The sequence below is a fragment of the Anomaloglossus baeobatrachus genome, chromosome 6 (genome assembly GCF_048569485.1).
Source record: "Anomaloglossus baeobatrachus isolate aAnoBae1 chromosome 6, aAnoBae1.hap1, whole genome shotgun sequence".
Lineage (NCBI taxonomy): Eukaryota > Metazoa > Chordata > Amphibia > Anura > Aromobatidae > Anomaloglossus > Anomaloglossus baeobatrachus.
The window spans coordinates 217,642,967-217,670,836 of record NC_134358.1 but is presented as its reverse complement, the minus strand read 5'-3'; the positions used below and the strand labels follow the sequence as shown (position 1 = coordinate 217,670,836).

General features: G+C 51.8%; 1 protein-coding gene across 1 annotated transcript in view; it reads left to right on the top strand.

The window, feature by feature from the left end:
* The first annotated feature begins 21,161 nt into the window (after positions 1-21,161).
* The window catches only part of NRSN1 (neurensin 1), a 60,434-nt gene continuing 53,725 nt past the window's right edge, over positions 21,162-27,870 (top strand). Inside the window, exon 1 of the mRNA XM_075314695.1 lies at positions 21,162-21,779. Coding sequence (XP_075170810.1) covers positions 21,486-21,779 — 294 coding nt within the window. The 5' untranslated portion in view covers positions 21,162-21,485. The remainder of the gene's footprint in view (positions 21,780-27,870) is intronic.

Here is a 27,870-nt window from a genome sequence, read left to right as displayed (position 1 = left end):
AAAAAAATCCAAATGCCAAAATTCTTTTGGCCACCACTACATTATAATAAAATACAATAAGAAGCGATCAAAACATCACATCTATCCAAAATTGTTATCAGGAGGAACGTCAGCGCAGGACGCAAAAAATAAGCCCTCACACAGCATTTGATCCCAAAAAATGAGAACGCTACGTGTCTGGGAAAATGACGCCAGAAGTGATTTTTGTTTTGTTTTTTTGTTTTTACAAACTTCTGAATTTTTTTTTCACCGTATAAATAAAATAAAAACTATACATGTTTGGTATCTATTATCTAGTATACTACACCCCCCTTAGTCCTCCATATATTATAGTGCACCAGCATAGTCTCCATATATTATAGTGCACCCCTATAGTTCTCCACATATTATAGTTCACCCCTATAGTCCTCCGTATATTATAGTGTCCCCCTATAGTCCTCCATATATTATAGTGCACCCACATAGACCTCCATATATTATAGTGTACCCCTATAGTCTTTCATATATTACAGTGCACCCCTATAGTCCTCCATGTATTATATTATTATTATTATTATATAGTCTTTCATATATTATAATGCACCTCCATATAGTATAATACACCCCCATAGTCCTCCATATATTATACTGCACCCCATAGTCCTCCATATATTACAATGCGCCTCCCATAGTCTTTCATATATTATAATGCACCTCCATAGTCCTCCATGTAGTATAATGTACCCTCATAGTCCTCCACCATTGTATTCATTGATTTAAAAAAAGCAAAAAACAAAACAACTTTAAAGGAATTTGACACAATAATTAAATTTGATGATCCCCTTATAGGACACGTACACTATCTTGGATGTAGTAATTGTCTACAACAGGTAAATGTTGCATTAGTATTAGGCAGTTATGATGACATCACAGGGCACATGACATCTTAGACCTTGAATGACATCACAATGGGTATAGAATGTACAAGGTTCTGCACCGGAGCCATTCTGTGCCACTAGTACCTGACAGCCGGAAGGGGATGAGTGCAGGTAGGTGGCTCTTTACTTATTGGGGGATGGCAGCTGAAACCTATTGTAATCAGTTGTAATTGCTGTGGGAAGTAGTGGCCCCTACAGGACACATGCGTTATTATGGCCCCTATAATAGGAGGGTGACAATGTAATACAGGTTTATGGGGTCTTCCAGAACTTGAGCTGCTACTTACACTGGCTCCCCACTATGGAGCCCACCCTACACGACAACCATGTGTATATACATATGTACACACATATACACACAGATATAATACACAGACGGGTGGGGACAACTCCACATGGCTCCGTTTTTGGGTAGTTTTGCCATTTTATGTGAACAAATGATAGCATTTTGTAACTGAAATCGAGGTGCAAATGCTATTACTCTCTGCTGGCAGCTCTTTTGTCCCTATTGAATCAGTGGATGACCTGGGAGATGTCGTTTACTATGGTCAGGAGCGTCAATTTGAGCTTTCCTTTAGTAAATAGGGTACTAGATAATATGGATTAAAATAGAAGGGTCCCTTTAAATGTGCGTGCCATGATTTTAAAATGGGGGTTTTACCTATTTATTAAATTAACTCATCCTTGATGTTGTAAACTTGATCCATACCAGCAGTGATCGTTCTGATGATATTACAGGTCACATGACATTACCAACATTCTGTGACATAATTACAATAGAATGTACAAAGTTCTAAACGAGAACTTTTTGTGTTTTTAGACTCTGATGGCACGAAGGTGACAAGTCCAGATAAGTATCTCGTCTCTCAGTTTCGGGGGCCTGTTCACACATTACATAGCTGGGGGGCTGGGGGAAGAGACGCTAAATTTATTCATGAATTTGGCAGGACTGGTTGGCCAACTAGGACCCAGCAGGGCCGGACTGGTTGGGGAGCTAGGACCCAGCATGGCCAGACTGGTTGGGCAGCTAGGACATCCAGCAGGGCCAAATTGATTGGGCAGCTAGGACTCAGCAAGGCCAAACTGGTTGGGCAGCTAGGACCCAGCAGGTCCAAACTGGTTGAGCAGCTAGGACCCAGCAGGGCCAGACTGGTTGGGCAGCTAGGACCCAGCAGGGCCAAACTGGTTGGGCAGCTAGGAACCAGCAGGGCCAAACTGATTGGGCAGCTAGGACACGGCATAGCCAAACTGGTTGGGCAGCTAGGATTCAGCAGGGCCAAACTGTTGGGCATCTGGGACCCAGCACGGCCAAACTAGTTGGGCAGCTAGGACCCAGCAGGGCCAAATTGGTTGGGTAGCTAGGACCCAGCAGGGTCAAACTGGTTGGGCAGCTAAGACCCAGCAGGACCAAACTGGTTGGGTAGTTAGGACCCAGCAGGGTCAAACTGGTTCGGCAGCTAGGACCCAGAAGGGCCAAACTGGTAGAGCAGTTAGGGCCCAGCAGGGCCAAAGTGGTTAAGTAGCTAGTACCCAGAAGGGTAAAACTCGTTGGGCAGCTAGGATCCAGCAGTGCCGACCTTGTTGGGCAGCTAGGACCCAGCAGGGCTGACTTGGTTTGGCAGCTGGGACCCAGCAGGACCAAACTGGTTAGGCAGGTGGGACCCAGCAGGGCCAAACTGGTTGGGCAGTTAGGACCCAGCAGGGCCAAACTGGTTGGGCAGCTGGAACCCAGCAGGGCCAAACTGGTTGGGCAGCTAGACCCCAGCAGGGCTGACTTGGTTTTGCAGCTGGGACCCAGCAGGACCAAACTGGTTAGGCAGCTGGGACCCAGCAGGGCCAAACTGGTTGGGCAGCTAGAACCCAGCAGGGCTAACCTAGTTGAGCAGCTAGGACCCAGCAGGGCCGATCTGGTTGGGCAGCTAGAACCCAACACAGAAGACTTGGTTGGGCAGCTAGGACCCAGCAGGGCCAAACTAGTTGGGCAGCTAGGACTCAGCAGGGCCAAACTGGTTGGGCAGCTGGGACCCAGCAGGCCCAAACTGGTTGCACAGCTGGGACCCAGCAGGTCCAGACTGGTTGAGGACCCAGCAGGGCCAACCTGGTTGGGCAGCTAGCACCCAGCAGGGCCGACCTGGTTGAGCAGCTTGGACCCAGCAGGGCCGACCTGGTTCGGCAGCTAGAACTAGCAGGGCCGACCTGGTTGGGCAACTAGGATCCAGCACAGAAGACTTGGTTGGGCAGCTAGGACTCAGCAGGGCCAAACTGGTTGGGCAGCTGGGACCCAGCAGAGCCAAACTGGTTGCACAGCTGGGACCCAGCAGGTCCAAACTGGTTGAGAACTCAGCAGGGCCGACCTGGTTGGGCAGCTAGGACCCAGCAGGGCCGACCTGGTTGGGCAGCTAGGACCCAGCAGGGCCAACCTGGTTGGACAGCTGGGACCCAGCAAGGCCCACCTGATAGGGCAGCTAGGACCCAGCAGGGCCAAACTGGTTGCACAGCTGGGACCCAGCAGGTCCAAACTGGTTGAGGACCCAGCATGGCCGACCTGGTTGGGCAGCTGGGACCCAGCAGGGCCAAATTGGTTGGGCAGCTGGGACCCAGCAGAGCCAAACTGGGTTGGGTAGCTAGGAGCTAGCAGGGCCGACCTTGTTGGGCAGCTAGGACCCAGCAGGGCCAACCTGGTTGGGCAGCTGGGACCCAGCAAGGCCCACTCGGTTGGGCAGCTAGGACCCAGCAAGGCCGACCTGGTTGGGCAGCTAGGACCCAGCAGGCCCACCTGGTTGGGCAGCTGGGATCCAGCAGGGCCTACCTGGTTGGTCAGCTGGGACCTAGCATGGCCGACCTGGTTGGGCAGCTAGGACCCAGCAGGGCCGACTTGGTTGGGCAGTTAGGACCCAGTGGGACCCATACAATTGAAAGTGGGTGGCGGCGGCGGGGGACCTGCAGGGAGGTGGGGGGTGGGCACCAGGCCACCCTGACTCATGGGTCCCATAGCGGTGGCATGGCCTGCTGCCATTGGCGGTATGCCTCTGGGTGCGCAGCTATGCATTATCACCTCCAAAGCAGGTGGAATCGTGCATTAGGAGGATATATTGTACTGCACAGGGCCCCTACCATGTTCTGGCAGAGGGGTTTCTCCTGCCTATGTCCGCCCCTGATGTACAGTTATACAGCAATATGCAGCAGGACAGACAAGATCCAGGGTAATATCTGATTGCCAGAAATGGGGTCAGGAAGGAATTTTTTTCCCCCTGATGTAGAACACTCCGGGGGGTTTCTTCGCCTTCCTCTGGATCTTTGGGTCTGGTGGCTTTCATCAGGTCCGCAGTGTCTGCAGCAAGTTCTGTGGATCTGAGAATCACTGTGATCCTTGTGTAATTTACTAAAGGGCTAGTAATATTTTCATTACAATGTTGCTTATTGCTATTCCAATAAAATAGGAAAAAATGACAGATAATATATTGTGTTGTGTGCTTTATTTGTCTGCACTTCACCATACACAGTGAAAACCGCACAATACTCCAGAACTAGAGCCAGACATGGCTGCTAAACCGGCATCTAATAAAGTGTCTCATCTGCAGGGGGTTACAAAGGGATCATGATGCCCCATAGCAGAAATTCTAATTGCCCCCCCAAGAGAAAAAAACTCCAAGAGAAAAAACAAAAAGAAAATAATACTATACATATATATATATATATATATATATATATATATATATATATATATATATATATACATATATATACAGTATATATTTGACTGGTCACAGAAAGGCATACCTCACAACTTTACAGCCCTTACAAAGTAATTTTCCTCCTATTGAGGCTCTTAGATTCTCCTTTCATTGCCCCCCATAAGGTATGATTCCAGCAAAAGTTGACACAAACACTCTATGATCCCCCCCACAGTGAATTCCTCCACACGCCCAGTATAATAACCCAACTGTGCCACCCCCTTCAACTATCCGGAAAAGTATGGTGACCCCCAACACAGTATAATACCTAACTGTAACCCCCAAACAGCCCTCCATGCAGTATAATGGATCTAGATATAGTATAATTGTCCCCAATACAGACCTCAAATAGCCCTCCATAAAGTATAAACACTCCTTCATTGCCCTCCAAATAATATAATTCCCCACTTTCCATTGACGTCTAAGGAGCCATGTATCCATATGAGACTGCAGGAGTCCTGTCTTATCACGTATCTGTATTGTACATACATGTGTACTGCCCAGCTATCTATCTGACACAATCTATTGCACTTTAACTTCTACCTCTGTATTAGTGCTTCATCATCCAGTGTGGAAATGTGATCTTGCGTACGCAAAACCAATGGAAGACAATCACTGAAGAGCAAAAGGCTAAAAATGTTTTGATCTTTTGACTTTCAGGCTCCATATCTCATAATCCAGCTTTGAGTGTGAAACGACCTTCATTTTATAGCCCATCATCTTGGCTATCTCATACATATTTTACTAGCAACTATTTAGCACATAATTAATTATACAGATTCTTGTAATGTTACTGTATTGTTATTGTTTTGCTCTTGGTGGTGGAAAAATCTTTTCCTTCCTGTATACTATAAACTACAACCTATTCTCACATTCCCTAATAGCTCAGCGTGTTATTAGGTTGATTCACAAGTGAAAGGTCACTGGTTCAGATCGAGGAGCAGCCATGAAGATTTCCAAGAAAAGAGAAACAGCATCATCCAGCTCATCCATAGCGGTTACTCAACCAAGAAAATTACCAAACCACATGAAGTGAGTGCCATTGCAGCTGGAAGAACAAAAAATCAAAGCTGTCCATTGAAAAGCCAAGAGATGACGTCCAGGCAAAATATTGGAGTCAACAAGTCGGCTCATCACAGGTCTATCAGCTCTGGTGACAAACTCGGCAGTGGAGGCGGCTCGTATGCTGCATAATAATGAGATCACAGATGACCATGCAAGCACCATGCAACACACATTACGCAAGTCTGGGATGGTGGCCTGAAAAGAAGGTGTCATAAGAAGCATCGGCTCAAGTAAAATAATAGAAATTAAAATTTAGATTTTAGGAGCAAAACAGTAACAATGCAGTGACATGACAAGAATCTGTATAAGTAATCATATGCTAAATGGTTGAGAGTCAAATTTATGTATGAGATAGGCAGGATGATTGTTTATAAAATGAGGGTCGTCTCACGCTCAGAGCTGTAGTGGATGGTGAGATATGTAGTCGGAAAGTCAAAAGTTCAAAACATTGTTACTAGTGATGAGCGGGCTTTACCATGCTCGGGTGTTCGGTACTCAACGAGCAGCCAGACTCTCCGACGGTTTCGACTCGTGTACCAAGAATAATAGAAGTCAATGGGAAACGCGATTTTTTTTCTGCAAGATATTTAGGAGAAATGCTCACGTTCCCCAATGACTTACTTTATACTCAGTACAGGAGTTGAGAACGTCCGAATGTCCAACTGATGGTTACAAGTACTAGGTCAATCAATGTGTGGATGAAGGACCACCACATCAAAACTCTGTCAAGGCCAGCCCAATCTCCAGACCTGTACCCCATTAAAAACTTCTGGAATGTAAGCAAGAGGAAGATGGATAGTCACAAGCCATCAAACAAAGAAGAACTGCTTAAATGTTTGCACCAGGAGTGGCATAAGGTCACCCAAAAGCAGAGTAAAGGACTGGTGGAAAGCATGCCAAGACACATGAAAGCTGTGATTAAAAATCATGGTTATTCCACAAAATATTAATTTTGGAACCCTTCCAAGGCAGTGGAGCTGAGAGGCAGCATTACATACACAGCGCCCACCCTGTCCTCATGTTGTGTATGTGATACTGCCTCTTAGCTCGACTGCCCTGAGCAGACTGAGGTGCAGTGACACACACAAAGCATCCTCATAGTGTGTATGTGATACTATGCCTCAGTCTGCTCAGGTTAGTGGAGCTGAGAGGCAGTGACACATACACAGTGTCCCCCATCCTCATGGTGTGTATGTGGTTCTGCACCTCAGTCTGCTCAAGTCAGAGGAGCTGAGAGGAAGTGACACACACACATTGTCCTCCGTCCTCATGGTGTGTATGTGGTACTGCACCTTAGTGTGTTCAGATCATTGGAGCTCAGAGGCAGTGACACACACAGTGCCCCCCATCATCATGGTGTGTATGTGGTCCTACATCTCAGTCTGCTCAGGGCAGTGAAGCTGAGAGGCAGCGATACATACACAGTTCCCCTCGTTCTCATGGCGTGTATCACATGACCCTGTGCTACCATGACAACAATCGGATCCACGTGATCAAGTCACATGACTTCTGGTGGTGGCCGGTGAGTAAAACTTTAACGCAATCGCCACATTTTGCCAGCGCCATTTAAGGGATTAACAGAGTGGATAGCAATTCCACTTGTGCCTGCAAGGCCCACACGTCAGCTGTACAAATCAGTTGACATGTGCGCGGATCCCCACTGGCAGCCCGCAGCAGCCGATGGGGATTAACACTATGACCGCTAGGATGTAATTTTACTGCCCGCGGTCGTTAAGGGGTTAATCCATTAAAATGTCATCACGATTTGACAAATAGAGTGTGCAGTATCTTTCCACAGGTCCTGTAGACATTAAAAAAATAAATAAAAATAAGATTAAGACAAATTAAGAATAAGACAAATAGATAGATAGATAGATAATAGGTAGATGGATAGTTAGATACTAGATAAAGAGATAGATAGATAGATAGATGGACAGATGATAGATAGATGGATATGTGCCACCCCTGCAGCGGATCGAACCGCTCGGATCCGGGGTTGGTGATTTCTCATGGCTCGAGGGACCCGGGGGCTAGGGGCCACACTCAAATGAAGAATGGGAATATTTACAGGGGATAGGTATATATAGTTCGTGTACGGTAATTGGGAGTACTGCCGCTGTCGTTGGGAGTACCCGGGGTGTTGGAGTGGGGCAGCAAGATGACGTTACCCTCCACGGGTAGGGGAAGGCCCCGGGACTCTGGATGGAGCTATGGGATACAGGGGGAGCGCAGGCTCGCTGGTGGCAGGGGTCAGTCGGGTACTCACTCAGCAATAAAGCAGACGCTGACAACACAGTAAACCAAGTCTCTGACTGCCGCTGTCTTTTGAGGGGAGCTTGTCCGGGTATCATCCCCTGCAGAACTACTTGGTGGTCCGTGACCTGCCTCCTGGCACAAATTTAGAGTGTCTTTTGTGGCCCATCAGCGTGGAGCTTTCCGGGCCCCGCTCCCCACTATGGCTAAGTGAAGGAGCCTGCTCTCAGGAACTCACGCTTGGGATTTCATTGGGCGGCTTGTTTGGAAAGCCCTATCTCCCTCGTTGCGCTAGTGCCTCCGATCTCTGAGCTTCGTGGGAACAGTCCATAAAGGCCCTGTCCTCCGCAGGTTAATTGCCGGGTCACCTGAAGCTTCTCCCCGACCTAGGGTCCGTGTACCCCGTCGTGCCTTTGGTCCCGGACCGGTGATTATGACCAGGCTGCTGACCATCCTCCAACACAGGACTCAGGCACCTAGCCTCAATACCCTGCGAGCGGGGGTCCGACTCCTCTAGGTCCAGACCACCGTCTGCGACCTAGTCTGCTTCACCCCTGGGAGCTACAATTTCCAGCTTCATCAGAGCTCCTCACAGCTCGAGGGCTACCACTGCTCTGGCTTGACACCTCCCACCTCCCTGCCTGACTCCTAGGTTGGCGGGCCTATTCCAGCTTAAGCAGCCCACTGGTGTGCCTGACAGGGTGTGGTGCAAGGTGTATCTAGGACTTGTGAATGCTGGTGGAGGGAGTACTGCAGGATGGAGACCCAGAACCATGGGGGGTTGAATCCTGCACTAAAGAGAAAGAGCGTGCAGTACCCCGTGACGACCTGAATAGTCCAGGGGCGGCACATTCCACCTTGGTTAAACGTAGTTCATCCCTGAGCTACAGGACACCCAGAGGTTTATTTTGTAACTGAAAAAGAGGAACATAACACTTTTATTAACACTTTCCACCCCTCACAGGGGAGGCACATTACTTAAATGTTTCAACTATGAAAACTCTTATGGCCCTGTCACACACACAGATAAATCTTTGGCAGATCTGTGGTTGCAGTGAAATCATGGACATTGGTCATTGTTCCATTTGTACACAGCCACAAACCTGGCACTGATTGTCCACAATTTCACTGCAACCACAGATCTGCCACAGATCTGCCACGCATCTGCCACAGATCTGCCACAGATCTGCCACAGATCTGCCACAGATCTGCCACAGATTTATCTCTGTGTGTGACAGGGCCTCTAGAGTTCATCTTTTGTGAAAACCTGTGGAACGCTACCGGTTGTATTGATAGCAGGTGCTCAACCTGCTCCGTTGCAGCCCCTTCCTGCGACAGTCCAGTTCCAACGTCCAGGATCCCATTAATCCGCCACCCAAACAAACCTGACCCGCTGCATTCCTACTTAGTGTCCGTGACAGAGTTAATGTCCCGGATTCAAAAGGACGACTCTGGTAGGCACAGGAGGTGCAACTTATTTACAATAGCACAAGTCCGTGCTGGCCGCAACCAGTCCCACAGCCATGGTCCATTTTTACTACTAAAATACAGAGAAAAGAAAATGGAGTCCATGCACCGAGTGCAAACATTATACAAACTTCTTCAATTAGGTGAGGTACTCAGTTGATTAAAACCCGGTAATCATCATTTTTCACATATACATTACTTATCATTTTTCAAGAAAATAAACTAAGAAAAATAACAAAAGAAAGCACAGTATATACATTAAGATAGCCTGGTACCGCTAGCATCACTCCCTATATCTCATTGGGGGTTGACCAAAGTTAACCCGGGTCAACCTTCTCAATTATGGACCCTCTTCTTCCCCCTGTGATGTGGCAATGACTCCTACAGGTTCCTCATCCTCAGAGGCAGGTGTGGCTGGTAGGACTCTATGTGTTCGTGGTAAGGGTACAGTTACTACTCTAGGTGCTGGAGTGCTGGAGTGGATGCAGTGTCAGTAAGCCTTTCCTGTTCTGGTTCTTCCACGGGTTGTGGGAATGTTAACACAGGGACTATCACTGCTCCATTTGGCATGGGCCAGTCTTCTGGGAAATCACCTAGAATGGTACGGATCATCCTCTTCTTCCATTCCACTGGTTGAGGTTGGGGCTGGGGTTCATCTGCAACTCTTAAGGGCTCTGGACACTTCTTTAAGTGAACCCGGGAGATAGACGTGGTTCTTCCCTGATCCTTGCTGATGAGGCAAGTCTTTTGGTTGTCAAAGTTAGATGGTTGCACCACGTAAGGTTCCTTCTCCCATTGGTCATCCAATTTGTGCAACTTTCTCTTCCTCTTCAGTACCATCTCACCTGGTGAGAAAGGGATAGCTTTTGCCTGCTTGTTGAAGTTCCTTTTTTGCTTCTCTCTACTCTGGTTCAAATTCTCTTCAACATACTCTTGGATCTGCTTATACTGGATCTGGCGAAGTGAGTCCCAATCCGCTTCGAGCGAGTAAGTTTCAGGCAGTTCGACCTCCATTTCTAAGTCCACTGGGAGTCTCCCAGGTCTGGCTCTCATCAGGTAAGCGGGTGCACATTTGGTGGATCCCACAGGAATGTTATTGTAGATGTCAACGAGATCTGACAGTTTTTCAGGCCACTGGTTCCGCTCCTCAAGTGGAAGAGTCTTCAGCAGGTTGATCACTAAGTGGTTCATCTTCTCGCACATCCCATTTGTCTGAGCATGGTAGGGTGTAGTGCGTATCTTCTTACAGACTGCAGAATTCCTTGAAGATTTCAGCCTCAAATGCTGGACCTTGATCGGTGAGGACTTGATCAGGATACCCATGCGGCTTGCAGAAGTGTGCTTGGAACGCCTTTGCTGCTGTACTGGCAGTTAAATCTTTCACAGTTACCACCACCAGGAATCGGGAACAGTTGGTCCACCATTGTGAGCGCATAAGTGTAACCACTCCTGCTTGGGGTTAGCTTGATCCAAAGCTACAATCTCCAGGGGCTGCTTGGTGACTATTGGTTGGAGTGGTGCTCGCTGACTGGTGCCATCTTGCCTCCTCAAGGCGCAAGGACCGCAGTTCCTACACCAGGTCTCTATGGTATCTCTCATCCCAATCAAGTAGAAGCGACTTCTCAGCAACATCTCCAACTTCTTGCATACAAAGTGCCCTGCTCTGTCATGGTACGCTTCCAGGACCACCAGGACGTACGCTTTAGGTATCACTATCTGGCAGAATCTTTCATGCGTTTGGGATTGGTAAGACTTCTGCACAACTTGCCACGATGGAGATACAGTCGACTCCTGTCCTGCCACAGCTTCTTAGCTTTTGGAGCACCTGGTTCCAGACGGGAGCCAGCTTGGGCTAAAGGGTACTTTACACGCTGCGATATCGGTATCGATATCGCTAGCGAGTATACCCATCCCAGTCGGTTGTATGACACATGGAAATAGCTGCCCGTGGCGCACAACCTCGCTTACACCCGTCACACGGACTTACCTGCCCTGCGACGTCGGTCTGGCTGGCGAACCGCCTCCTTTCTAAGGGGGCGGTTCGTGCGGCATCACAGCGACGTCACACGGCAGCCATCCAATAGAAGCAGAGGGGCGGAGATGAGGGGCGTAACATCCCACCCACCTCCTTCCTTCCTCATTGCCGGTGGACGGAGGTAAGGAGATGTTTGTCGCTCCTGCAGTGTCACACACAGTGATGTGTGCTGCCGCAGGAGTGACGAACAACATCGCTACTGTCCAGACAACGATATTTGGTGTTGGAACAACCTCTCCAACACCAACGATTTTTGTCTTTTTTGTGATCATTTTAGGTTGCTCCAGCCTGTCACACACTGCGACGTTGCTAACGATGCCGGATGTGCGTCACAAACACCGTGATCTCGACGATATATCGTTAGCGATGTCGCAGCGTGTAAAGCACCCTTAACAGTGCTTTGATTAGCCTGATTGCAGGATCACCATCCTGGGCTTCTTGCCAACCGTAATGGGGTAATGGATTGAAAGTTGCCGCCTGTTGACTGCTATGGGACCGAGGCTGATCTAGGCCAGCAGGCCGATGGAAGGAGGCAATTCGATCTCCTCTAAGTTATCTTCGTCCTTCCCATCATCGGGTAAATAGGGCATTCTGGATAGTGCATCCGCATTGATGTTCTTGCAGCCAGCCCTGTATTTTATGGTGAAATCATAATTCGCCAATCTTGCAACCCAACACTGTTCTAGCGCTCTAAGCTTCGCCATGTCCAGGTGGGTCAATGGATTATTATCCGTATACATGGTGAATTTTGTAGAACCCAGGTAGTGCTTGAATCTCTTGGTTACGGCCCATACGAGTGCCAAGAACTCCAACTTGAAAGAACTATACTGTAGTTCTCAGGGTTTCTCTCTGTAGGCCTCAGCTTCCTGCTGGCATAGGCCATCACCTTCTGTTTGCCCTTGTCGCGGGCGGAGGAGGGGACGCCGCGCTCTCCCACTGCTCGGGTCCGGCTGCCGCTGCTCTGCGGCTGCGGCTGCTCGGTGGCTCGAGCGATGGGCCGGATCCCGGGGACTCGAGCGGTGCTCCTCGCCCGTGAGTGAAAAGGGGTGGTTTGGTGTTGGGGATATTGTCCGTGACGCCACCCACGGTTGTGGTGATTTTTGGTGACACCACCGCTGCTCCGGATGGGGATCCCGGGGACGTTGACAGGGAGCAGCTTGGGTTGTTACTCTCCCCTCCGTGGGTAGGGGGGTTTGTTGTCCCGGGGCCCTGGTGATGGGGTAGGGATGGATGGCAGGTGGGTTCCGGGGCCTGATGAGGTGCAGGTTCGCAGGGGCAGCGCTGTGCCGCACGGCACGGAGGTACTCACTCAGCCCAATGATGATGACACAGTTCACGGTAAAACAAGCGGCTGGTTGGACAGGTCCCTCGGACAGCTGCGGCGTTGTTGTTCCCTGCAAGTTAGCGGTGACTGTCTCTTCCCTGCACCTAAGTACGGTTGTTGGTATCGATGGGTTCCCACTGGTAACCCGCTCCCCGACATGGATATGGGCCGGAGGAGCCCCTTTTTGCCCGCAGGCGCTGGCCCTGAGGAACTGGTGCCTTGGCGGTGGTGGTGTCCCTCCCACTCGGTCGGACTGTTGCCTTCAATCGGGACTTAGTTGTTTGGAAACCCAGGAGGTCCCCTTCACTGACGGATTTGGCAAATTCACGGCGACTCCAAGCCTTGCCGGGGTCCGAAAGGCCCCTGCCACTGGTGCTGGCTTCTCTTTGTGTACCGGTCTGGTACCGACGGGCCACCACCCATCCGCGGTCCTTACGGTAGACTCCAATCGGCCACTCCAGCAGACGGTCACCGCCGTCTGCCAACCTTGCTGTCTCGCCCGGGGCACACACCCGGACGCTCTCAGTCAGTTTTGTTTGCTCTCCTACCACTTCACTCCTCACACATTCACCTCTCCAACTAATCTCACTGGTTTTCCCGCCTCCAGGACTGTGAACTCCTCAGTGGGTGGAGACCAACCGCCTGGCTCCACCCCCTGGTGTGGACATCAGCCCCTGGAGGAGGGCAACAAGGGTTTTGTGTCTGACCTTGATGTGCCTGCAGGGAATGTGGGGTGTGTTGTGATGTTGTTCTCTGTGACCCCTGGCTTGTCCAGGGCGACACACCCTTCTGCACCTGGGACAGGACCGCTCCTAATCCTACGTTGCTGGCGTCCATGTACAATACAAACGGGAGACCGTTGTCGGGATAGGCAAGGATCTCGTCCCCCGTCAGAGCTGACTTCATCTGCTCAAAGGAATCTTCTTGTTCCTTACCCCACTTGAATGGAGGGCCAGAGGGCTTGACATGCTTGGGTTGCCCCACCAGGAGATCTTGTAAGGGAGCCGCCATCTTGGTGTAGTACTTTACGAACCTGCGGTAGTACCCCATCAAGCCCAGGAACTGCCGAACTTCTCTGACAGTATTGGGCCTTTGACAGTTCTGGATGGTCGTGATCTTCTCGGGATCTGGTGCCACACCCTCGGCGCTGACCACATGCCCCAGGTACTGGACCTTAGGTTTCAGTAGGTGACACTTAGATAGTTTTAGCTTCATCCCATACCTGCATAGGGCTTCGAAGACTTCCGCCAGGTGTTCCAGATGTGCCTGATATGTTTTAGAGTATACGATGACGTCATCCAGGTAAAGCAGGACAGTTTCGAAGTTGGAGTGACCTAAGCAGCACTCCATGAGTCTCTGAAAGGTTCCCGGTGCATTGCACAGCCCGAATGGCATGCTGTTGAATTCATATAACCCCATCGGGGTGGCAAAGGCAGTCTTCTCACGGTCTTCCTCAGCAGCCACTTGCCAGTATCCACTAGTAAGATCAAGAGTAGAGAAATAAGTGGCAGACTTCAAGGCAGCTAACGATTTCTCAATTCGGGGTAGGGGGTAAGCATCTTTATGTGTGATCTTGTTGATTTGTCTGTAATCCACACACATCCTCATAGTGCCGTCTTTCTTTTTCACTAATACCAAAGGAGCTGTCCAGGGGCTGCAACTATCACGGATGACCCCAGCCTCCTTTGTTTTTGAGCATGTCCTTTGCGCATTGGTAGTGGGTAGGTGGTATGGGCCTATACCTCTCCTTGATGGGTGGATGAGCACCTGTAGGTATGTGATGTTGTACCCCTTTTATTCGCCCAAAATCTAGTGGAGATTTGCTAAAGACCTGCTCGTACTCCTGCACAACTCTGTAGACCCCTTGCTTGTGATGTGGAGGTGTAGAGTTGGTGCCCACATGTAGCTCTTGGCACCACTTTTCTAACTGTCCCTGGGGACTGTCACTGGGGGACTGATCTGATGTTTTTGGGTAACTCACTGCATGGATGGAATCTGTGTTCACTGTAAACAGCTTGGCAATTGTGGCATACCTGGGCAATGTAACTTCCTCTTCCCTGCAATTCAACACTCGCACGGGCACCCTCCCCTACCAGACATCGACTACCCCTCTGACTGTTAACACTGTGGGCCAATGCTCTGAGGGCAGGGGCTCTACCACTGCCTGGTAATCTTGTCCATGGGAGCCTACAGCTGCCCTGCACCATATCATCATCTCACTCCGCAGGGGCACTACTAGAGGGCCACATCCATTACCCGCACACCACCAATTTCGCCTCCAGATAGATTTACCTGTTGCCGTTGCAGGAGGGCTCGGATCTCTCATTGCAGGACCCTCTGTCGCCCTGCTCCTGCAGTCTCAGATAGCTGTTGATGTAAAAACAACACTTCCCCCATACAGTTCTCAATGAGATTCGTTCCCAAAATGATCTTAGGGTTCCGATCACTAGGGTCATTCTGCACGACTATGAGTCCTTGTCGCGCCAACTCTACCTGGCCCTCCTTAATGGCCACCTCCTTGAACCCAATTTGAGTCACTGGTAACCCGTTGACGGCGTAGATGGTTATGCTGTCATCTGGCGGGGTGAGTTCGTCATCTAACCAAAACTTCTTATACAGTACATATTAAATAGTTGTTACCTGAGAGCCGGTATCAAGAACTGCAGAGGTCGGGATCCCATCCAGGATGATGGAAACGATGGGACATCCTCCCACATACTTCTTTCGCCAGTCTGCTGGGCCTTGGGAGTTTATTCCTGGAGTTAGGCCCTTGGGCCCAGGGGTTGCCCGTTTAAAGGACAGATCTGAGCGTAATGGCCAGTCTTTTTAAACTTATAACAAACAAGCTGTCCATACCAGTCGCTGTTCCGTCCTTTGTACGTCGAGGTCCTCCCTCTCATCCAGGGGACGTCCTCCGGACAGTTGGCTAGCTGAATCTTTCCTGCTGGCGTGGCCTTTGGCTTGAGCTGCATCGCCTCCAAGATGCTTGCAATGTCGCTGCTCAGCTGTTGCACCTGTGAAGACAAATCGCTTATTCCGCCCACGGGCACTACCAAAGATGTTGGTTCTGGCAATGTTAAGGCAGGGGGCTTCACATGTAAAGGAGAGGTGCCGGCTTGCCAGGATTGAAGGGGAGAGTCAGTAGCCTCTAGGGGCTGCAGGGATTTGATAGCTCGTTCTTTCAGGATAGTAAAGTCTAAGGTAGGATGCTCCAGGGCCCACAGCCGTAGCTGCTTACGGTCTTCCACTGATCCCAGGCCTTACAGGAACTGCTCCACAAGCATCTTGTTCCCTCCTGTTCACTGATGTTGTTGATCAGTTTCAGAGTCCGTAGTGCTGCTTGCAATCTCAGGGCGTAATCTCTGATGCTATCTTGGGGGCGCTATTTTCAGCTGTAGAACCTAATTCTCAGCTCAGATTCAGTGCGGATCTCAAACGCAGTTCCCAGCCATTTGAAGATGGCGGGGACCGAGGTCCAGTCCTCATCAGTCCACGTTTCCACTTCCAGCTCAGCGGTGCCTGTCAGCTGACCGAGTACCACAGACGCTCGCTGACGGCCAGTCAGGGCATACATGTCAAGGATGGTGCAGATCTTTCGCTTGAATCCCTGCAACGCATCAGGTCGGCCATCATATTGTGGGAGCCAGGCAGCGCCGGGCACGTAGGGTAAGGTGATTGGCATGATAGGTGCGACCACCTCGGCCCCAGGTGCCGCCACTCTTGCGACCGGAGCAGCACCCGCTGCACCCGCATTACAGTGGTCTGGTGGGGGTAGCACTGCGACACTTCCATCGTCCGGCGCAGACATCTTCACGTTCTCCCTTGGTTTTCGCCAGCCACTCACTTCTGTGCTGGGGCACTCTGGGAACTTCCGGTTCCGGCCACACTCTCAGGACGAAGGGTGGGGTTTCGGCTTCTCGTGCTTTTGGCCTGGAAGATGGCGTCTTGGCGCCAAAGATAGCATAAAATATCGTCAACGGGATTTTGACACCACAGCTTCACTTTTCAAGGCGCACGTCATCCAGGTCAGTGGGTCCTGTTCGGATCCTGTTCGTGACACTAGAAATTTGAGGTGTGCCACCCCTGCAGCGGATCGAACCGCTTGGATCCGGGGTTGGTGATTACTCGTGGCTCGAGGGTCTCCGGACCCTGGGGCTAGGGGCCACACTCAAAAGAAGAAGGGGATTATTTACAGGGGATAGGTATATATAGTTTGTGACGCCACCCATAGTGTGCGGTAATTGGGAGTACCGCTCCTGTCGTTGGGAGTACCCGGGGTGTTGGAATGGGGCAGCAAGATGACGTTACCCTCCACGGGTAGGGGAAGGCCCCGGACTCTGGATGGAGCTATGGGATGCAGGGGAGCGCAGGCTCACTGGTTGCAGGGGTCAGTCGGGTACTCACTCAGCAATAAAGCAGATGTTGACAACAGGGTAAACCAAGTCTCTGACTGCCGCTGTCTTTTGAGGGGAGCTCATCCGGGTCCTATAACCTGCAGCACTGCCTGGTGGTTCGTGACCTGCCTCCTGGCACAAATTTAGAGTGTCCTTTGTGGCCCGGAAAGCTCCAAGCTGACACTCCAAGCTCCCGCTCCCTACTATGGCTAAGTGAAGGAGCCTGCTCTCAGGAGCTTATGCTTGGGATTTCAGTGGGCCGCTTGTTTGGAAAGCCTTATCCCCCTCATTACGCTAGTGATCCCGATCTCTGAACTTCGTGGGAACAGTCCATAAAGGCCCTGTCCTCCGCAGGTTAATTGCCGGGTCGCCCGAAGCTTCTCCCCGACCTAGGGTCCGTGTACCCTGTTGTGCCTTCGGTCCCGGACAGGTGATTGGGCTCAGGCTGTTGACCGTCCTCCAAGACAGGTCCCAGGCACCTAGCCTCAATCCCCTGCGAGCGGGGGTCCGACTCCTCTAGGTCCAGACCACCGTCTGCGACCTAGTCTGCTTCACCCCTGGGAGCTTCAACTCCCAGCTTCCTCAGAGCTCCTTACAGCTTGAGGGCTACCACTGCTCTGGCTTGACACCACCCTGCCTGACCCCTAGGTGGGCGGCCCTATTCCTGCTTAAGCAGCCCACTGGGGTGCCTGACAGGGTGTGATGCAGTAGGATAGGATAGGGTAGGATTTGTGAATGCTGGTGGAGGCAGTACTGCAGGATGGAGACCGAGAACCATGGGGGTTGAATCCTGCACTAAAGAGAAATAGCGTGCAGTACCCTGTGACGACCTGAATAGTCCAGGGGCGTCATAGATAGATAGAGGGATAGATAATAGATAGATAATAGATATAGAGATAGATAAAAGAGATAGATAGAAAGATAGATAATAGATAGATAGATAGATAGATAGATAATAGAGATAGATAAAAAGATAACAGATAGACAGACTGATGGATGGATGGATAGATGGATGGATGGATGGTTGGATGGATGGATGGATGGATGGATGGATAAATAGGGGGATAGATAGATGATGGATAAATAGTTAGATATGTAATAGATAGAGGGATAGATAGATAGATAGATAGATACATAGATACATAGATAGAGGTTAAATAGATAGAGGGATAAATAGAATAGATAGATATTGCACAGTATACAGGGCACACACACATCTTATACATAACACATATAGACAGCACATAATACACAGACATATGACATACAGCACATTATACTCACATACGGTACATACAGTAGAAGTCTTCTTCCTTCCCAGCCTCCATTAGAGCAGTGGGTCTGTAGTAGCAGCATCTCTGGCCGGAGCAGTGCAGGCGCCTCTCCCCCCTTTCTCCGCTGAAGACAAGAGAAGACAAGACGCAGAGCACAGAGGAGCGGAGGGCGCCCCCTGTTTGATCCAGGGCACCGCAGGAGCAGCAAGGCAAAGTGCATTCCTGCTCCCTGCGGCGCCCCCTCCACTGTCTGCCGGCCGGAGCCCCGTGCATCATTCGCACATTCGCACATAGGTAAGGCTACTTTCACACTTGCGCTAGTCGCAATCCGCCGCTTTGGAAAATAGCGCAAGCCGTTAACGGCTTACGCTGTTTCCCATACACTGTACTGATAACGCATTGCGACTAATGAGTCTGCGTTGCATCCGCCGTGTGACGGATCAGTCATGGAACGACTAACCATCGGGCGGCAGGAACGCAGCATGTAGCATTTTTTCAGCGGGGGAATCCTTTTTTTTTCCACTGCGCATGCTCAGCTCTTATGTTTAATCATTGAAATCAATGTTTCTCTCTCTCTGGGCGGCCGAACGATCAGCTGATTGCTCGGCGGCCAGCTTTTGAGAGCGATCAGCTGAACACCCAGCTTTTGTGAACGATCAGCTGAGCGCCCGGCGGCCGAGTGATCAGCTGATCGTTCACAATAGCCTGCCGCCGGTAAAACAGTAAAAAAAAACAACTGATTGTTGTTTTGCAGCATCAGTCACATCAGTTGTGCTACTATCTGCAACGCATCCATTGCATCAATCACACAACTGATTGTGACAGATGCAAAACAACGCAAGTGTGAAAGTAGCCTTAAGCCGACCATGCGTGTAAGTGTAACGCCCCTGTAAACGGGTGGTTACAGGGTATTAAATGTTACCCCATTTTTCCCGGGCAGGAGGAAGAAGGGTCCCCACAACACACACTAACATCACACTGGCAGGAAGGAGTTAACAGCATTTGCAGGGTGAAGTTTGTTCTAAGTCCATGACTCATCCTGTCTCATTAATGAGCAGGTGGCTGGACACAGGCAGGTCCCCATGATAACCAAGGGGAGGGGGGCCTGAAGGAGTGAGTTTAGTGCAGAGCACACAGTAGTTTAGGTAGAACGTCAGGGGCTGCAAGGAAGAGCAGACGTGCAGAGAACCGCTCCTGTTGAGGAGATGCCACGAGACCAGAGCTGATAACACCTAGAGGAGGGGAATGGAGCTGAGGACTAGGGTTCCCTGGAGCAAGTTGTACCCAGTGGTGGTTGTGTTAGGTACGCTACCGGGGATGAGAGAGACAGAGAGGCGGCGAGTTCCCAAGATGCTCTATGTCACGGGGACGGCACTAACACACCGAAAGGGAGAGACCCCCAGAACACCTCACCGGACACCCCTTCCTCCTACCTGCCCGGGACCGACCAAAGGCTACAGGCGGCGAGGACCAGCACCCGGGTGTGATGTGAAACGGACTGTAAATAAAGAACCACTGGAACCGCACACCGTGACTGCTGTGAGTAATGCCGCCGCCTGTGCCCCCGGTGTCCCTGAGGACTGTTGCCCTGGGTCTCATTAACCTCCCGGGGCTCCCCCGCTTCACCCGTGGGGAGCGATTCCATCTGGCTGCCCATAACACCTGCCCCGGAGAGAGACCGCACAGCGGCGGCTTAACACCTGGCCGCAAACCACGGGTGGCGCTGCAAGCACCCCGTCCCCATCCCGTACCGTTTCCTGGGGAAGAGCGATGGCAAGCCCCCCCCCAGGGACCCCATTACCCTCCTTCCGTCCCCCCTTGTAATACCGGACTGACGGTCGGACTTTCCTCTTTATTGAAACCCACCGGGGGTCACGGAAGCCGGGTCGGGCCACTCACAGCCTGACCCCGAATACCACCAGCCCAGTGACCGTGCGAGCCCTCCAAGCCCCGGCGTGGGCGTTTCAACTTAGGGCTGCGAGCAGGGTCCGGACAAGACCCGGTAACACTGGGTGACGCGTGCCTTGTGTATACCATCTGCAATATTGGATTGTCTCACGTTTATTTTGGTGCCCGCGGCTGCGGGTATGCGACAAATGGACTTGGACTGTACAATGGCGTCCATTGAGAATGGGATGGGCGCCATGCGTACCAACAAGGACTGGACTGGCCCGCCCTTTGTGGGTGGGGCTGCAGCGGGGCGTGAAAATCCATGCCCGCCCCTTTGTTGGACACTTGCCAGGAGCCAGGAACCCTGCCTCCCCAGGCACAGGAGAAGATGGGGAGATGATACAGACTGCCCGGGTGCGAGCTTTGGCGAGTGGTGGCCGGAGGGGTGAGCCCGGCACCGCAGCCCGTACTGGGTTTTGGACTACCGAGTTTTTCCCCCTAAACCTCGGTACCTGGAGGGCCCTGGAGCGTCATAAGGAGGCCTGTTCGAGAAAGTTGAAATGTTTTTTTTTTATATGCAAATGTTTCTTTTTCCATGCTTTTCTTCTCTTTCTTCTTCTTTTTCTTCCTGCCTCTTCCTATCCTTTATTGGGTCCCGGTAAAAGGGACGTGTTAATTTGTTTATCTATGAAAAGTTGTTTTTTTTTGTTGTGGTGTTGTTTGTTGTCGCAACCCCGGAGTGTTGCGTTTTTGGTCTGGAGGAATGTAACGCCCCTGTAAACGGGTCGTTACAGGGTATTAAATGTTACCCCATTTTTCCTGGGCAGGAGGAAGAAGGGTCCCCACAACACACACTAACATCACACTGGCAGGAAGGAGTTAACAGCATTTGCAGCGTGAAGTTTATTCTAAGTCCATGACTCATCCTGTCTCATTAATGAGCAGGTGGCTGGACACAGGCAGGTCCCCATGACAACCAAGGGGAGGGGGGCCTGAAGGAGTGAGTTTAGTGCAGAGCACACAGAAGTTTAGGTAGAACGTCAGGGGCTGCAAGGAAGAGCAGACGTGCAGAGAACCGCTCCTGTTGAGGAGATGCCACGAGACCAGGGCTGATAACACCTAGAGGAGGGGAATGGAGCTGAGGACTGGGGTTCCCTGGAGCAAGTTGTACCCGGTGGCGGTTGTGTTAGGTACGCTACCGGGGATGAGACAGACAGAGAGGCGTCGAGTTCCCAAGATGCTCTATGCCACGGGGAAGGCACTAACGCACCGAAAGGGAGAGACCCCCAGAACACCTCACCGGACACCCCTTCCTCCTACCTGCCCGGGACCGACCAAAGGCTACAGGCGGCGAGGACCAGCACCCGGGAGCGATGTGAAACGGACTGTAAATAAAGAACCACTGGAACCGCACACCGTGACTGCTGTGAGTAATGCCGCCGCCCTGTGCCCCTGGTGCCCCTGAGGACTGTTGCCCTGGGTCTCATTAACCTCCTGGGGCTCCCCCGCTCCACCCGTGGGGAGCGATTCCATCCGGCTGCCCATAACACCTGCCCCGGAGAGAGACCGCACAGCGGCGGCTTAACACCTGGCCGCAAACCACGGGTGGCGCTGCAAGCACCCCGTCCCCGTCCCGTACCGTTTCCTGGGGAAGAGCGATGGCAAGCCCCCCCCAGGGACCCCATTACCCTCCTTCCGTCCCCCCTTGTAATACCGGACTGACGGTCGGACTTTCCTCTTTATTGAAACCCGCCGGGGGTCACGGAAGCCGGGTCGGGCCACTCACAGCCTGACCCCGAATACCACCGGCCCGGTGACCGTGCGAGCCCTGCAAGCCCCGGCGTGGGCGTTTCATAAGTGTCGCAGGCGGAGGGGACGCGCTCGCCACGCTCGAGTCCGGGGCTTCTGCTGCTGTTGCTCGGTGGCTCGGGCGGTGTACCGGACCCGGGGACTCGAGCAGCGCTCCTCAGCCGTGAGTGAAAAGGGGGGTGGTATGTTTAGGGAGATTGTTCGTGACGCCACCCATGGGACGTGGTGATGATGGCACCACCGCTGCTGGTAACGGGGATCCCGGGAGAGATGGTAGGGTGCAGCTAGGATGTTGTCCCCTCCGTGGGTAGCGGGGTTGGTGATCCCGGGGCCCGGTGGTGTAACGGGGAGGCCGGATAGCTGGGGTGCAGGGACTGTGCGGCGCGGTGCCGGACGGCAATGGTGTACTCACTCAGACAATCACTGACAGAATCATTGTTAAACCAAAAGCCATCGGATGGACGGGTCCCGCAGCCAGCTGCAGTGTTGTTGTTGTGCTCTCCCCGGACGGCTGATGGTGGCTGTCTTTCCCTGCACCTGTGAAGATCTTCTTGACTCCTGTGGTTGTCCACCGGTAGTCCGCTCCCCGGCTTTTAGGTGCCGCAGGAGCCCGTTTTGCCCGCAGGCGCTGGCCCTTGGATCTCTAGCCTGTAGCGGTGGCTGTATATCCTCTCTGGGTGGACTGTTGCCTTCAATCGGGACTTGGTTGTTAGGAAACCCCTGGGGTTCCTGTCACATTCGGATATGACTATTGACGGCAGCTCCAAGCCTGGTCGGGGTCCGATGGCCATGCCTGTGTGCTTAGCTTCACTCCGTTCCCCGGTCCGGTACCGGCAGGCCGACGCCCGACCCCGGTCGTTACGGCTCTGCAGAGTTCCATGAACTCCTGCAGACGGCCACCACCGTCTGCCAACCTTGCTGTCAGTGTCTGGGCTCCTACCCAGACACCTGAAGTGTTTACTCCTCTCACTTTCACCTCCAAAACTGATCTGACACTTTTCCCGCCTCCAGGCCTGTGAACTCCTCGGTGGGTGGGGCCAACCGCCTGGCTCCGCCCCACCTGGTGTGGACATCAGACCCTGGAGGGAGGCAACAAGGGTTTTTGATTGACTGTTGTTACTGTCTAGGGTGGGGGGTGTGTATGTTGTTATGTATGTGACTACCTGGCTAGTCCATAGCGTCACATAAGCTCCTATGCTCAGTAGGGTTCTTTCTCTCCTCTCCCGGACATGTATTTTACAAGCAATTATATGCTTTCCGGTGTTGAAATTCGCACAAATTTAATAGCCACAAATTGATTTTTGCTGAAAATTTGGTGAATACAAATTTCTAAACATCCATTCATCTCTAACGGGAATATATTTTATTTCACTTCACAGCAGGTGAACAGTAACTTTGCTGTGCAGTGGCTGCAGCTAATTCATTCTACAGATCAACCTATTCAGGTACGATTGCTAGGACCCCTACTGATCTTTAGAAATGGGGCTCTTAAGCAGAGGTGTATCTAGGCTTTCTGGCACCCGGGGCAAGAATCCAGTCTGGTGCCCACCCCCCGCCCCGCAGTTTGCGTAGTCGTCATGTGACTAGTAATTCATATATGATTTGCACACTTGGTCATTTACCGATCAGCTGCTCTTCATAACTGTGCGTGCCCACGATCAGTGTTTGCAGTGTTTTGGACACAGCATACATCAGCTGCATCCAAAATGCTGAATTGTACAGTACACGCACAGTTGATGGGATTTCTAGAAACCTCGTGCCAACTGTGCTTGTTTTTTCCGCAGCAAACACTGACCTGCGGTGCAGCTTTCCAGACCACAGCATGTCAACTGTTTGCTGCGTATTCACATGCGTCATCCGTAGGGAGAACACAAACAGGAGATCGCAGCGCACTGAACTCTGCGGTCTCCTGCATTCTCCTGCAGAGAAGACACGCGGCCCCGCCAGTCAGAACGCATTGCATTCTGAAGACAGCGAGTCCTGATCGTGGCCACATACCCTAACTCTGTCAATCTTCACTGAAAAACAGAAGTAGAAAAAGAAGCTAATTGTCACATGACTAAATATGAGACTTGCATATGAGAGGAGCTGATGAGGAGATGATGTGATGACAGCAGGAAATAGCGAGAGGACCTGAATCCTGACAGTGAGTATATTATACGCTGTTATCATTGGGCTACACTGCTTAATTTTAATTTTTATGATGAAAGTCTATAGTGACTGTAGGTGACTGCAGTCTTCTGAATTCTCAAAACGCATGCTCTGTACACTTTTAGGATTCTCCCATACCAGTGGCAAGAGTGGACGGTCATATGAGCACAAGTATGTCGGGTACTGCACATCTGCCTCATTGATTAGCATGGGAACAGATGTACAGTACCTGGCTGCTGCCACTATCAGAAGACAGAGCAGATCTGGAATTGAGCACTCTGGCCGTCCACCGCTGTCGTCGATATTTAAAGGGAACATGTCAGGTGCAATATGCACCCAAGACCATGAGCAGTTCTGGGTGTATATTGCTCATTAACATACGATAAAAATTCTGTAGAAATACTTTTTATAAACATCCCTTTATCTATGCTAGTGTATACAGGGACAGTTAGGCACCGATTAGCAATCTGCACCCAGAACTGCTCGTAGTCCTGGGTGCATATTGCACCTGACAGCTTCCCTGTCAGCCAATTGGCGAGGTTGCCAGGTGCCGGACCCCGGCCGATCAGACACACTGGCCATATACCACACAAAGCCATGACACACTGACCATATACCACACACATCTCTGACACACTGGCCATATACTACACACAGCTCTGACACACTGGCCATATACTGCACACAGCCATGACACACTGGCCATATACTGCACACAGCCATGACACACTGGCCATATACCACACACAGCCATGACACACTGATCATATAACGCAAACAGCCATGACACACTGGCCATATACTGCACACAGCCATGACACATTGGCCATATACTGCACACAGCTCTGACACACTGGCCATTGGCAGTAAACATTTAGTAGAATAAACCTGGCTCAGCTTTGGTGCTATGGTGCTTTTGAAGCACCATATTGGACTCTTTCACAATTTCTATTTTAGTGTGCCGGAGTTTTGGTTTGTTTTTTTTGACACTGGCAGTATACAAAACACAGCTCCGACACACTGGTTGTAAACCGCACATTGTACTCACACAATGGGTGTATACTGCACACAGTCTTGACACACTGGTCATATTGTATACTGCACACGAGACATATTGGCCATATATAGTACACATGTGTCGTGGGCGGAGGAGGGGATGCTGCGCTCTCCCACTGCTCGGGTCCGGCTGCTGCTGCTCGGTGGTGGCTCGAGCAGTGGGCCGGATCCCGGGGACTCGAGCGGCGTTCCTCGCCCGTGAGTGAAAAGGGGAAATGTTTGTGGTTTAGGGATATTGTCCGTGATGCCACCCACGGTTGTGGTGAGGTTGTGACACCACCGCTGCTCTGGACGGGGATCCCGGGAGCGATGACGGGGAGCAGCTTGGATGTTGGTTCTCCCCTCCGTGGGTAGGGGGTTTGGTTGTCCCGGGGCCCGGTGAGGGGTAGGGATGGATGGCAGGCGGGTTACGGGGCCTGGTGAGGTGCAGGGTCGCGGGGCAGCGCTGTGCCGCACGGCACGGTGGTACTCACTCAGTCAATCATGAACACAAAGTCTCCGGTAAAACAAACGGCTGGATGGACGGGTCCCACAGACGGCTGCGGTGTTTCTCCTCCCGGCAGGTTGATGGTGACTGCCTTTCCCTGCACCTGTGTAGTGTAGACGGTTCCAATGGGTTCCCACCGGTAACCCGCTCCCCAGCTTGGAAATGTGCTGAAGGAGCCCCTTTTGCCCGCAGGCTCTGGCCCTGGGAACTGTAGCCTTGGCGGTGACTGTGTTTCTCTCTAACGGTTGGACTGTTGCCTTCAATCGGGACTTGGCTGCTGGGAAACCCCGGAGGTTCCCTTCGCTAACGGATTTGACAATTTCAGCGGCGACTCCTAGCCTTGTCGGGGTCTGTAAGCCCTGCCGGTTGGTGCTGGCTTCTCTTTGCGTACCAGTCCGGTACCACCGGGCCACCGCCTGTCCACGGTCCTTACGGCTAGCTCCAATAGGCCTCTCCTGCAGACGGTCACCACCGTCTGCCAACCTTGCTGTTCCGTCCGGGCCACACACCCGGACCAACTTCAGACTGCTCTTTTACCACCTCACTTCTCCACTTCCAAACTAATCTGCTCTCCTTTTCCCGCCTCCAGGACTGTGAACTCCTCGGTGGGCGGGACCAACCGCCTGGCCCACCCCCTGGTGTGAACATCAGCCCCTGGAGGGAGGCAACAAGGATTTGTGTTTGGCTTTGGTGTGCCTGACGGGGTGTGGGGTGTGTTGGTGTAGTACCTGTGATGTCCTGGCTTGTCCAGGGCACCACACATGCACAGGATATACTGTATACAGCACTCACACCACATACACAGCAGTCACACATGCCGTATACAGCACTCACATGCTGTACACAGCACTCACACCTGGTATACAGCATTCACACACCCTGTATACAGCACACACACCCCATATATAGCACACACGCCCCGTATACAGAACACACACGCCCCCATATACAGCACACATACACCCCGTATACAGCACATAAACACCCCATATACAGCACACACACGCCCCGTATACAGCACACATACACCCCGTATACAGCACACACACACCCCGTATACAGCACACACACGCCCCGTATACAGCACACACACGCCCCGTATACAGCACACACACGCCCCATATACAGCACACACACGCCCCGTATATGGCACACACACGCGCCGTATACGGCACACACATGCGCCGCATACAGCACACACATGCGCGCCGTATACAGCACACATACACCCCGTATACAGCACACACACGCCCTGTATACAGCACACACACGCCCCGTATAAAGCACACACGTCCCGTATACAGCACACACACACCCGCTGTATACAGCACACATACGCCCCATACACAGCACACACACGCGCCGTATACAGCACACACACGCCCCGTATACAAAACACACACGCCCCGTATACAGCACACACGCCCCGTATACAGCACACACGCCCCATATACAGCACACACACGCCCCGTATACAGCACACACGCCCCATATACAGCACACACACGCCCCGTATACAGCACACACACGTGTGCCATATATGTGACGCCCTGGGCAAGCCAGGGGTCACAGGTCACAACATCACACGCACCCCACATTCCCTGCAGGTACACCAAGGCTAACCCAAAATCCTTGTTGCCTTCCTCCAGGGGTTGATGTCCACACCAGGGGGTGGGCCAGGTGGTTGGCTCCGCCCACCGAGGAGTTCACAGCCCTGGAGGCGGGAGAACCAGGCAGAACAGAGTCCAGCTAGGGAAGTGAAGGAGTAAACAGTGAAGTGGTAAAGGAGGACAGTAAGAGTGGCGACAGTAAAGAAACAGTTAAGAAAGCCTGAAGTTGGTCCGGGTGTGTGCCCCGGACTGTGACAGCAAGGTCAGCAGACGGCGGTGATAGTCTGCAGGGGGACTGCTTGGAGGTTGCTGGAAGGACCGCGGACGGGTGGTGACCCGGCGGTACCGGAGCAGTATACGAAGAACAGTCAGCACCAGGGCAGGGGCCTTTCGGATCCCGGCAA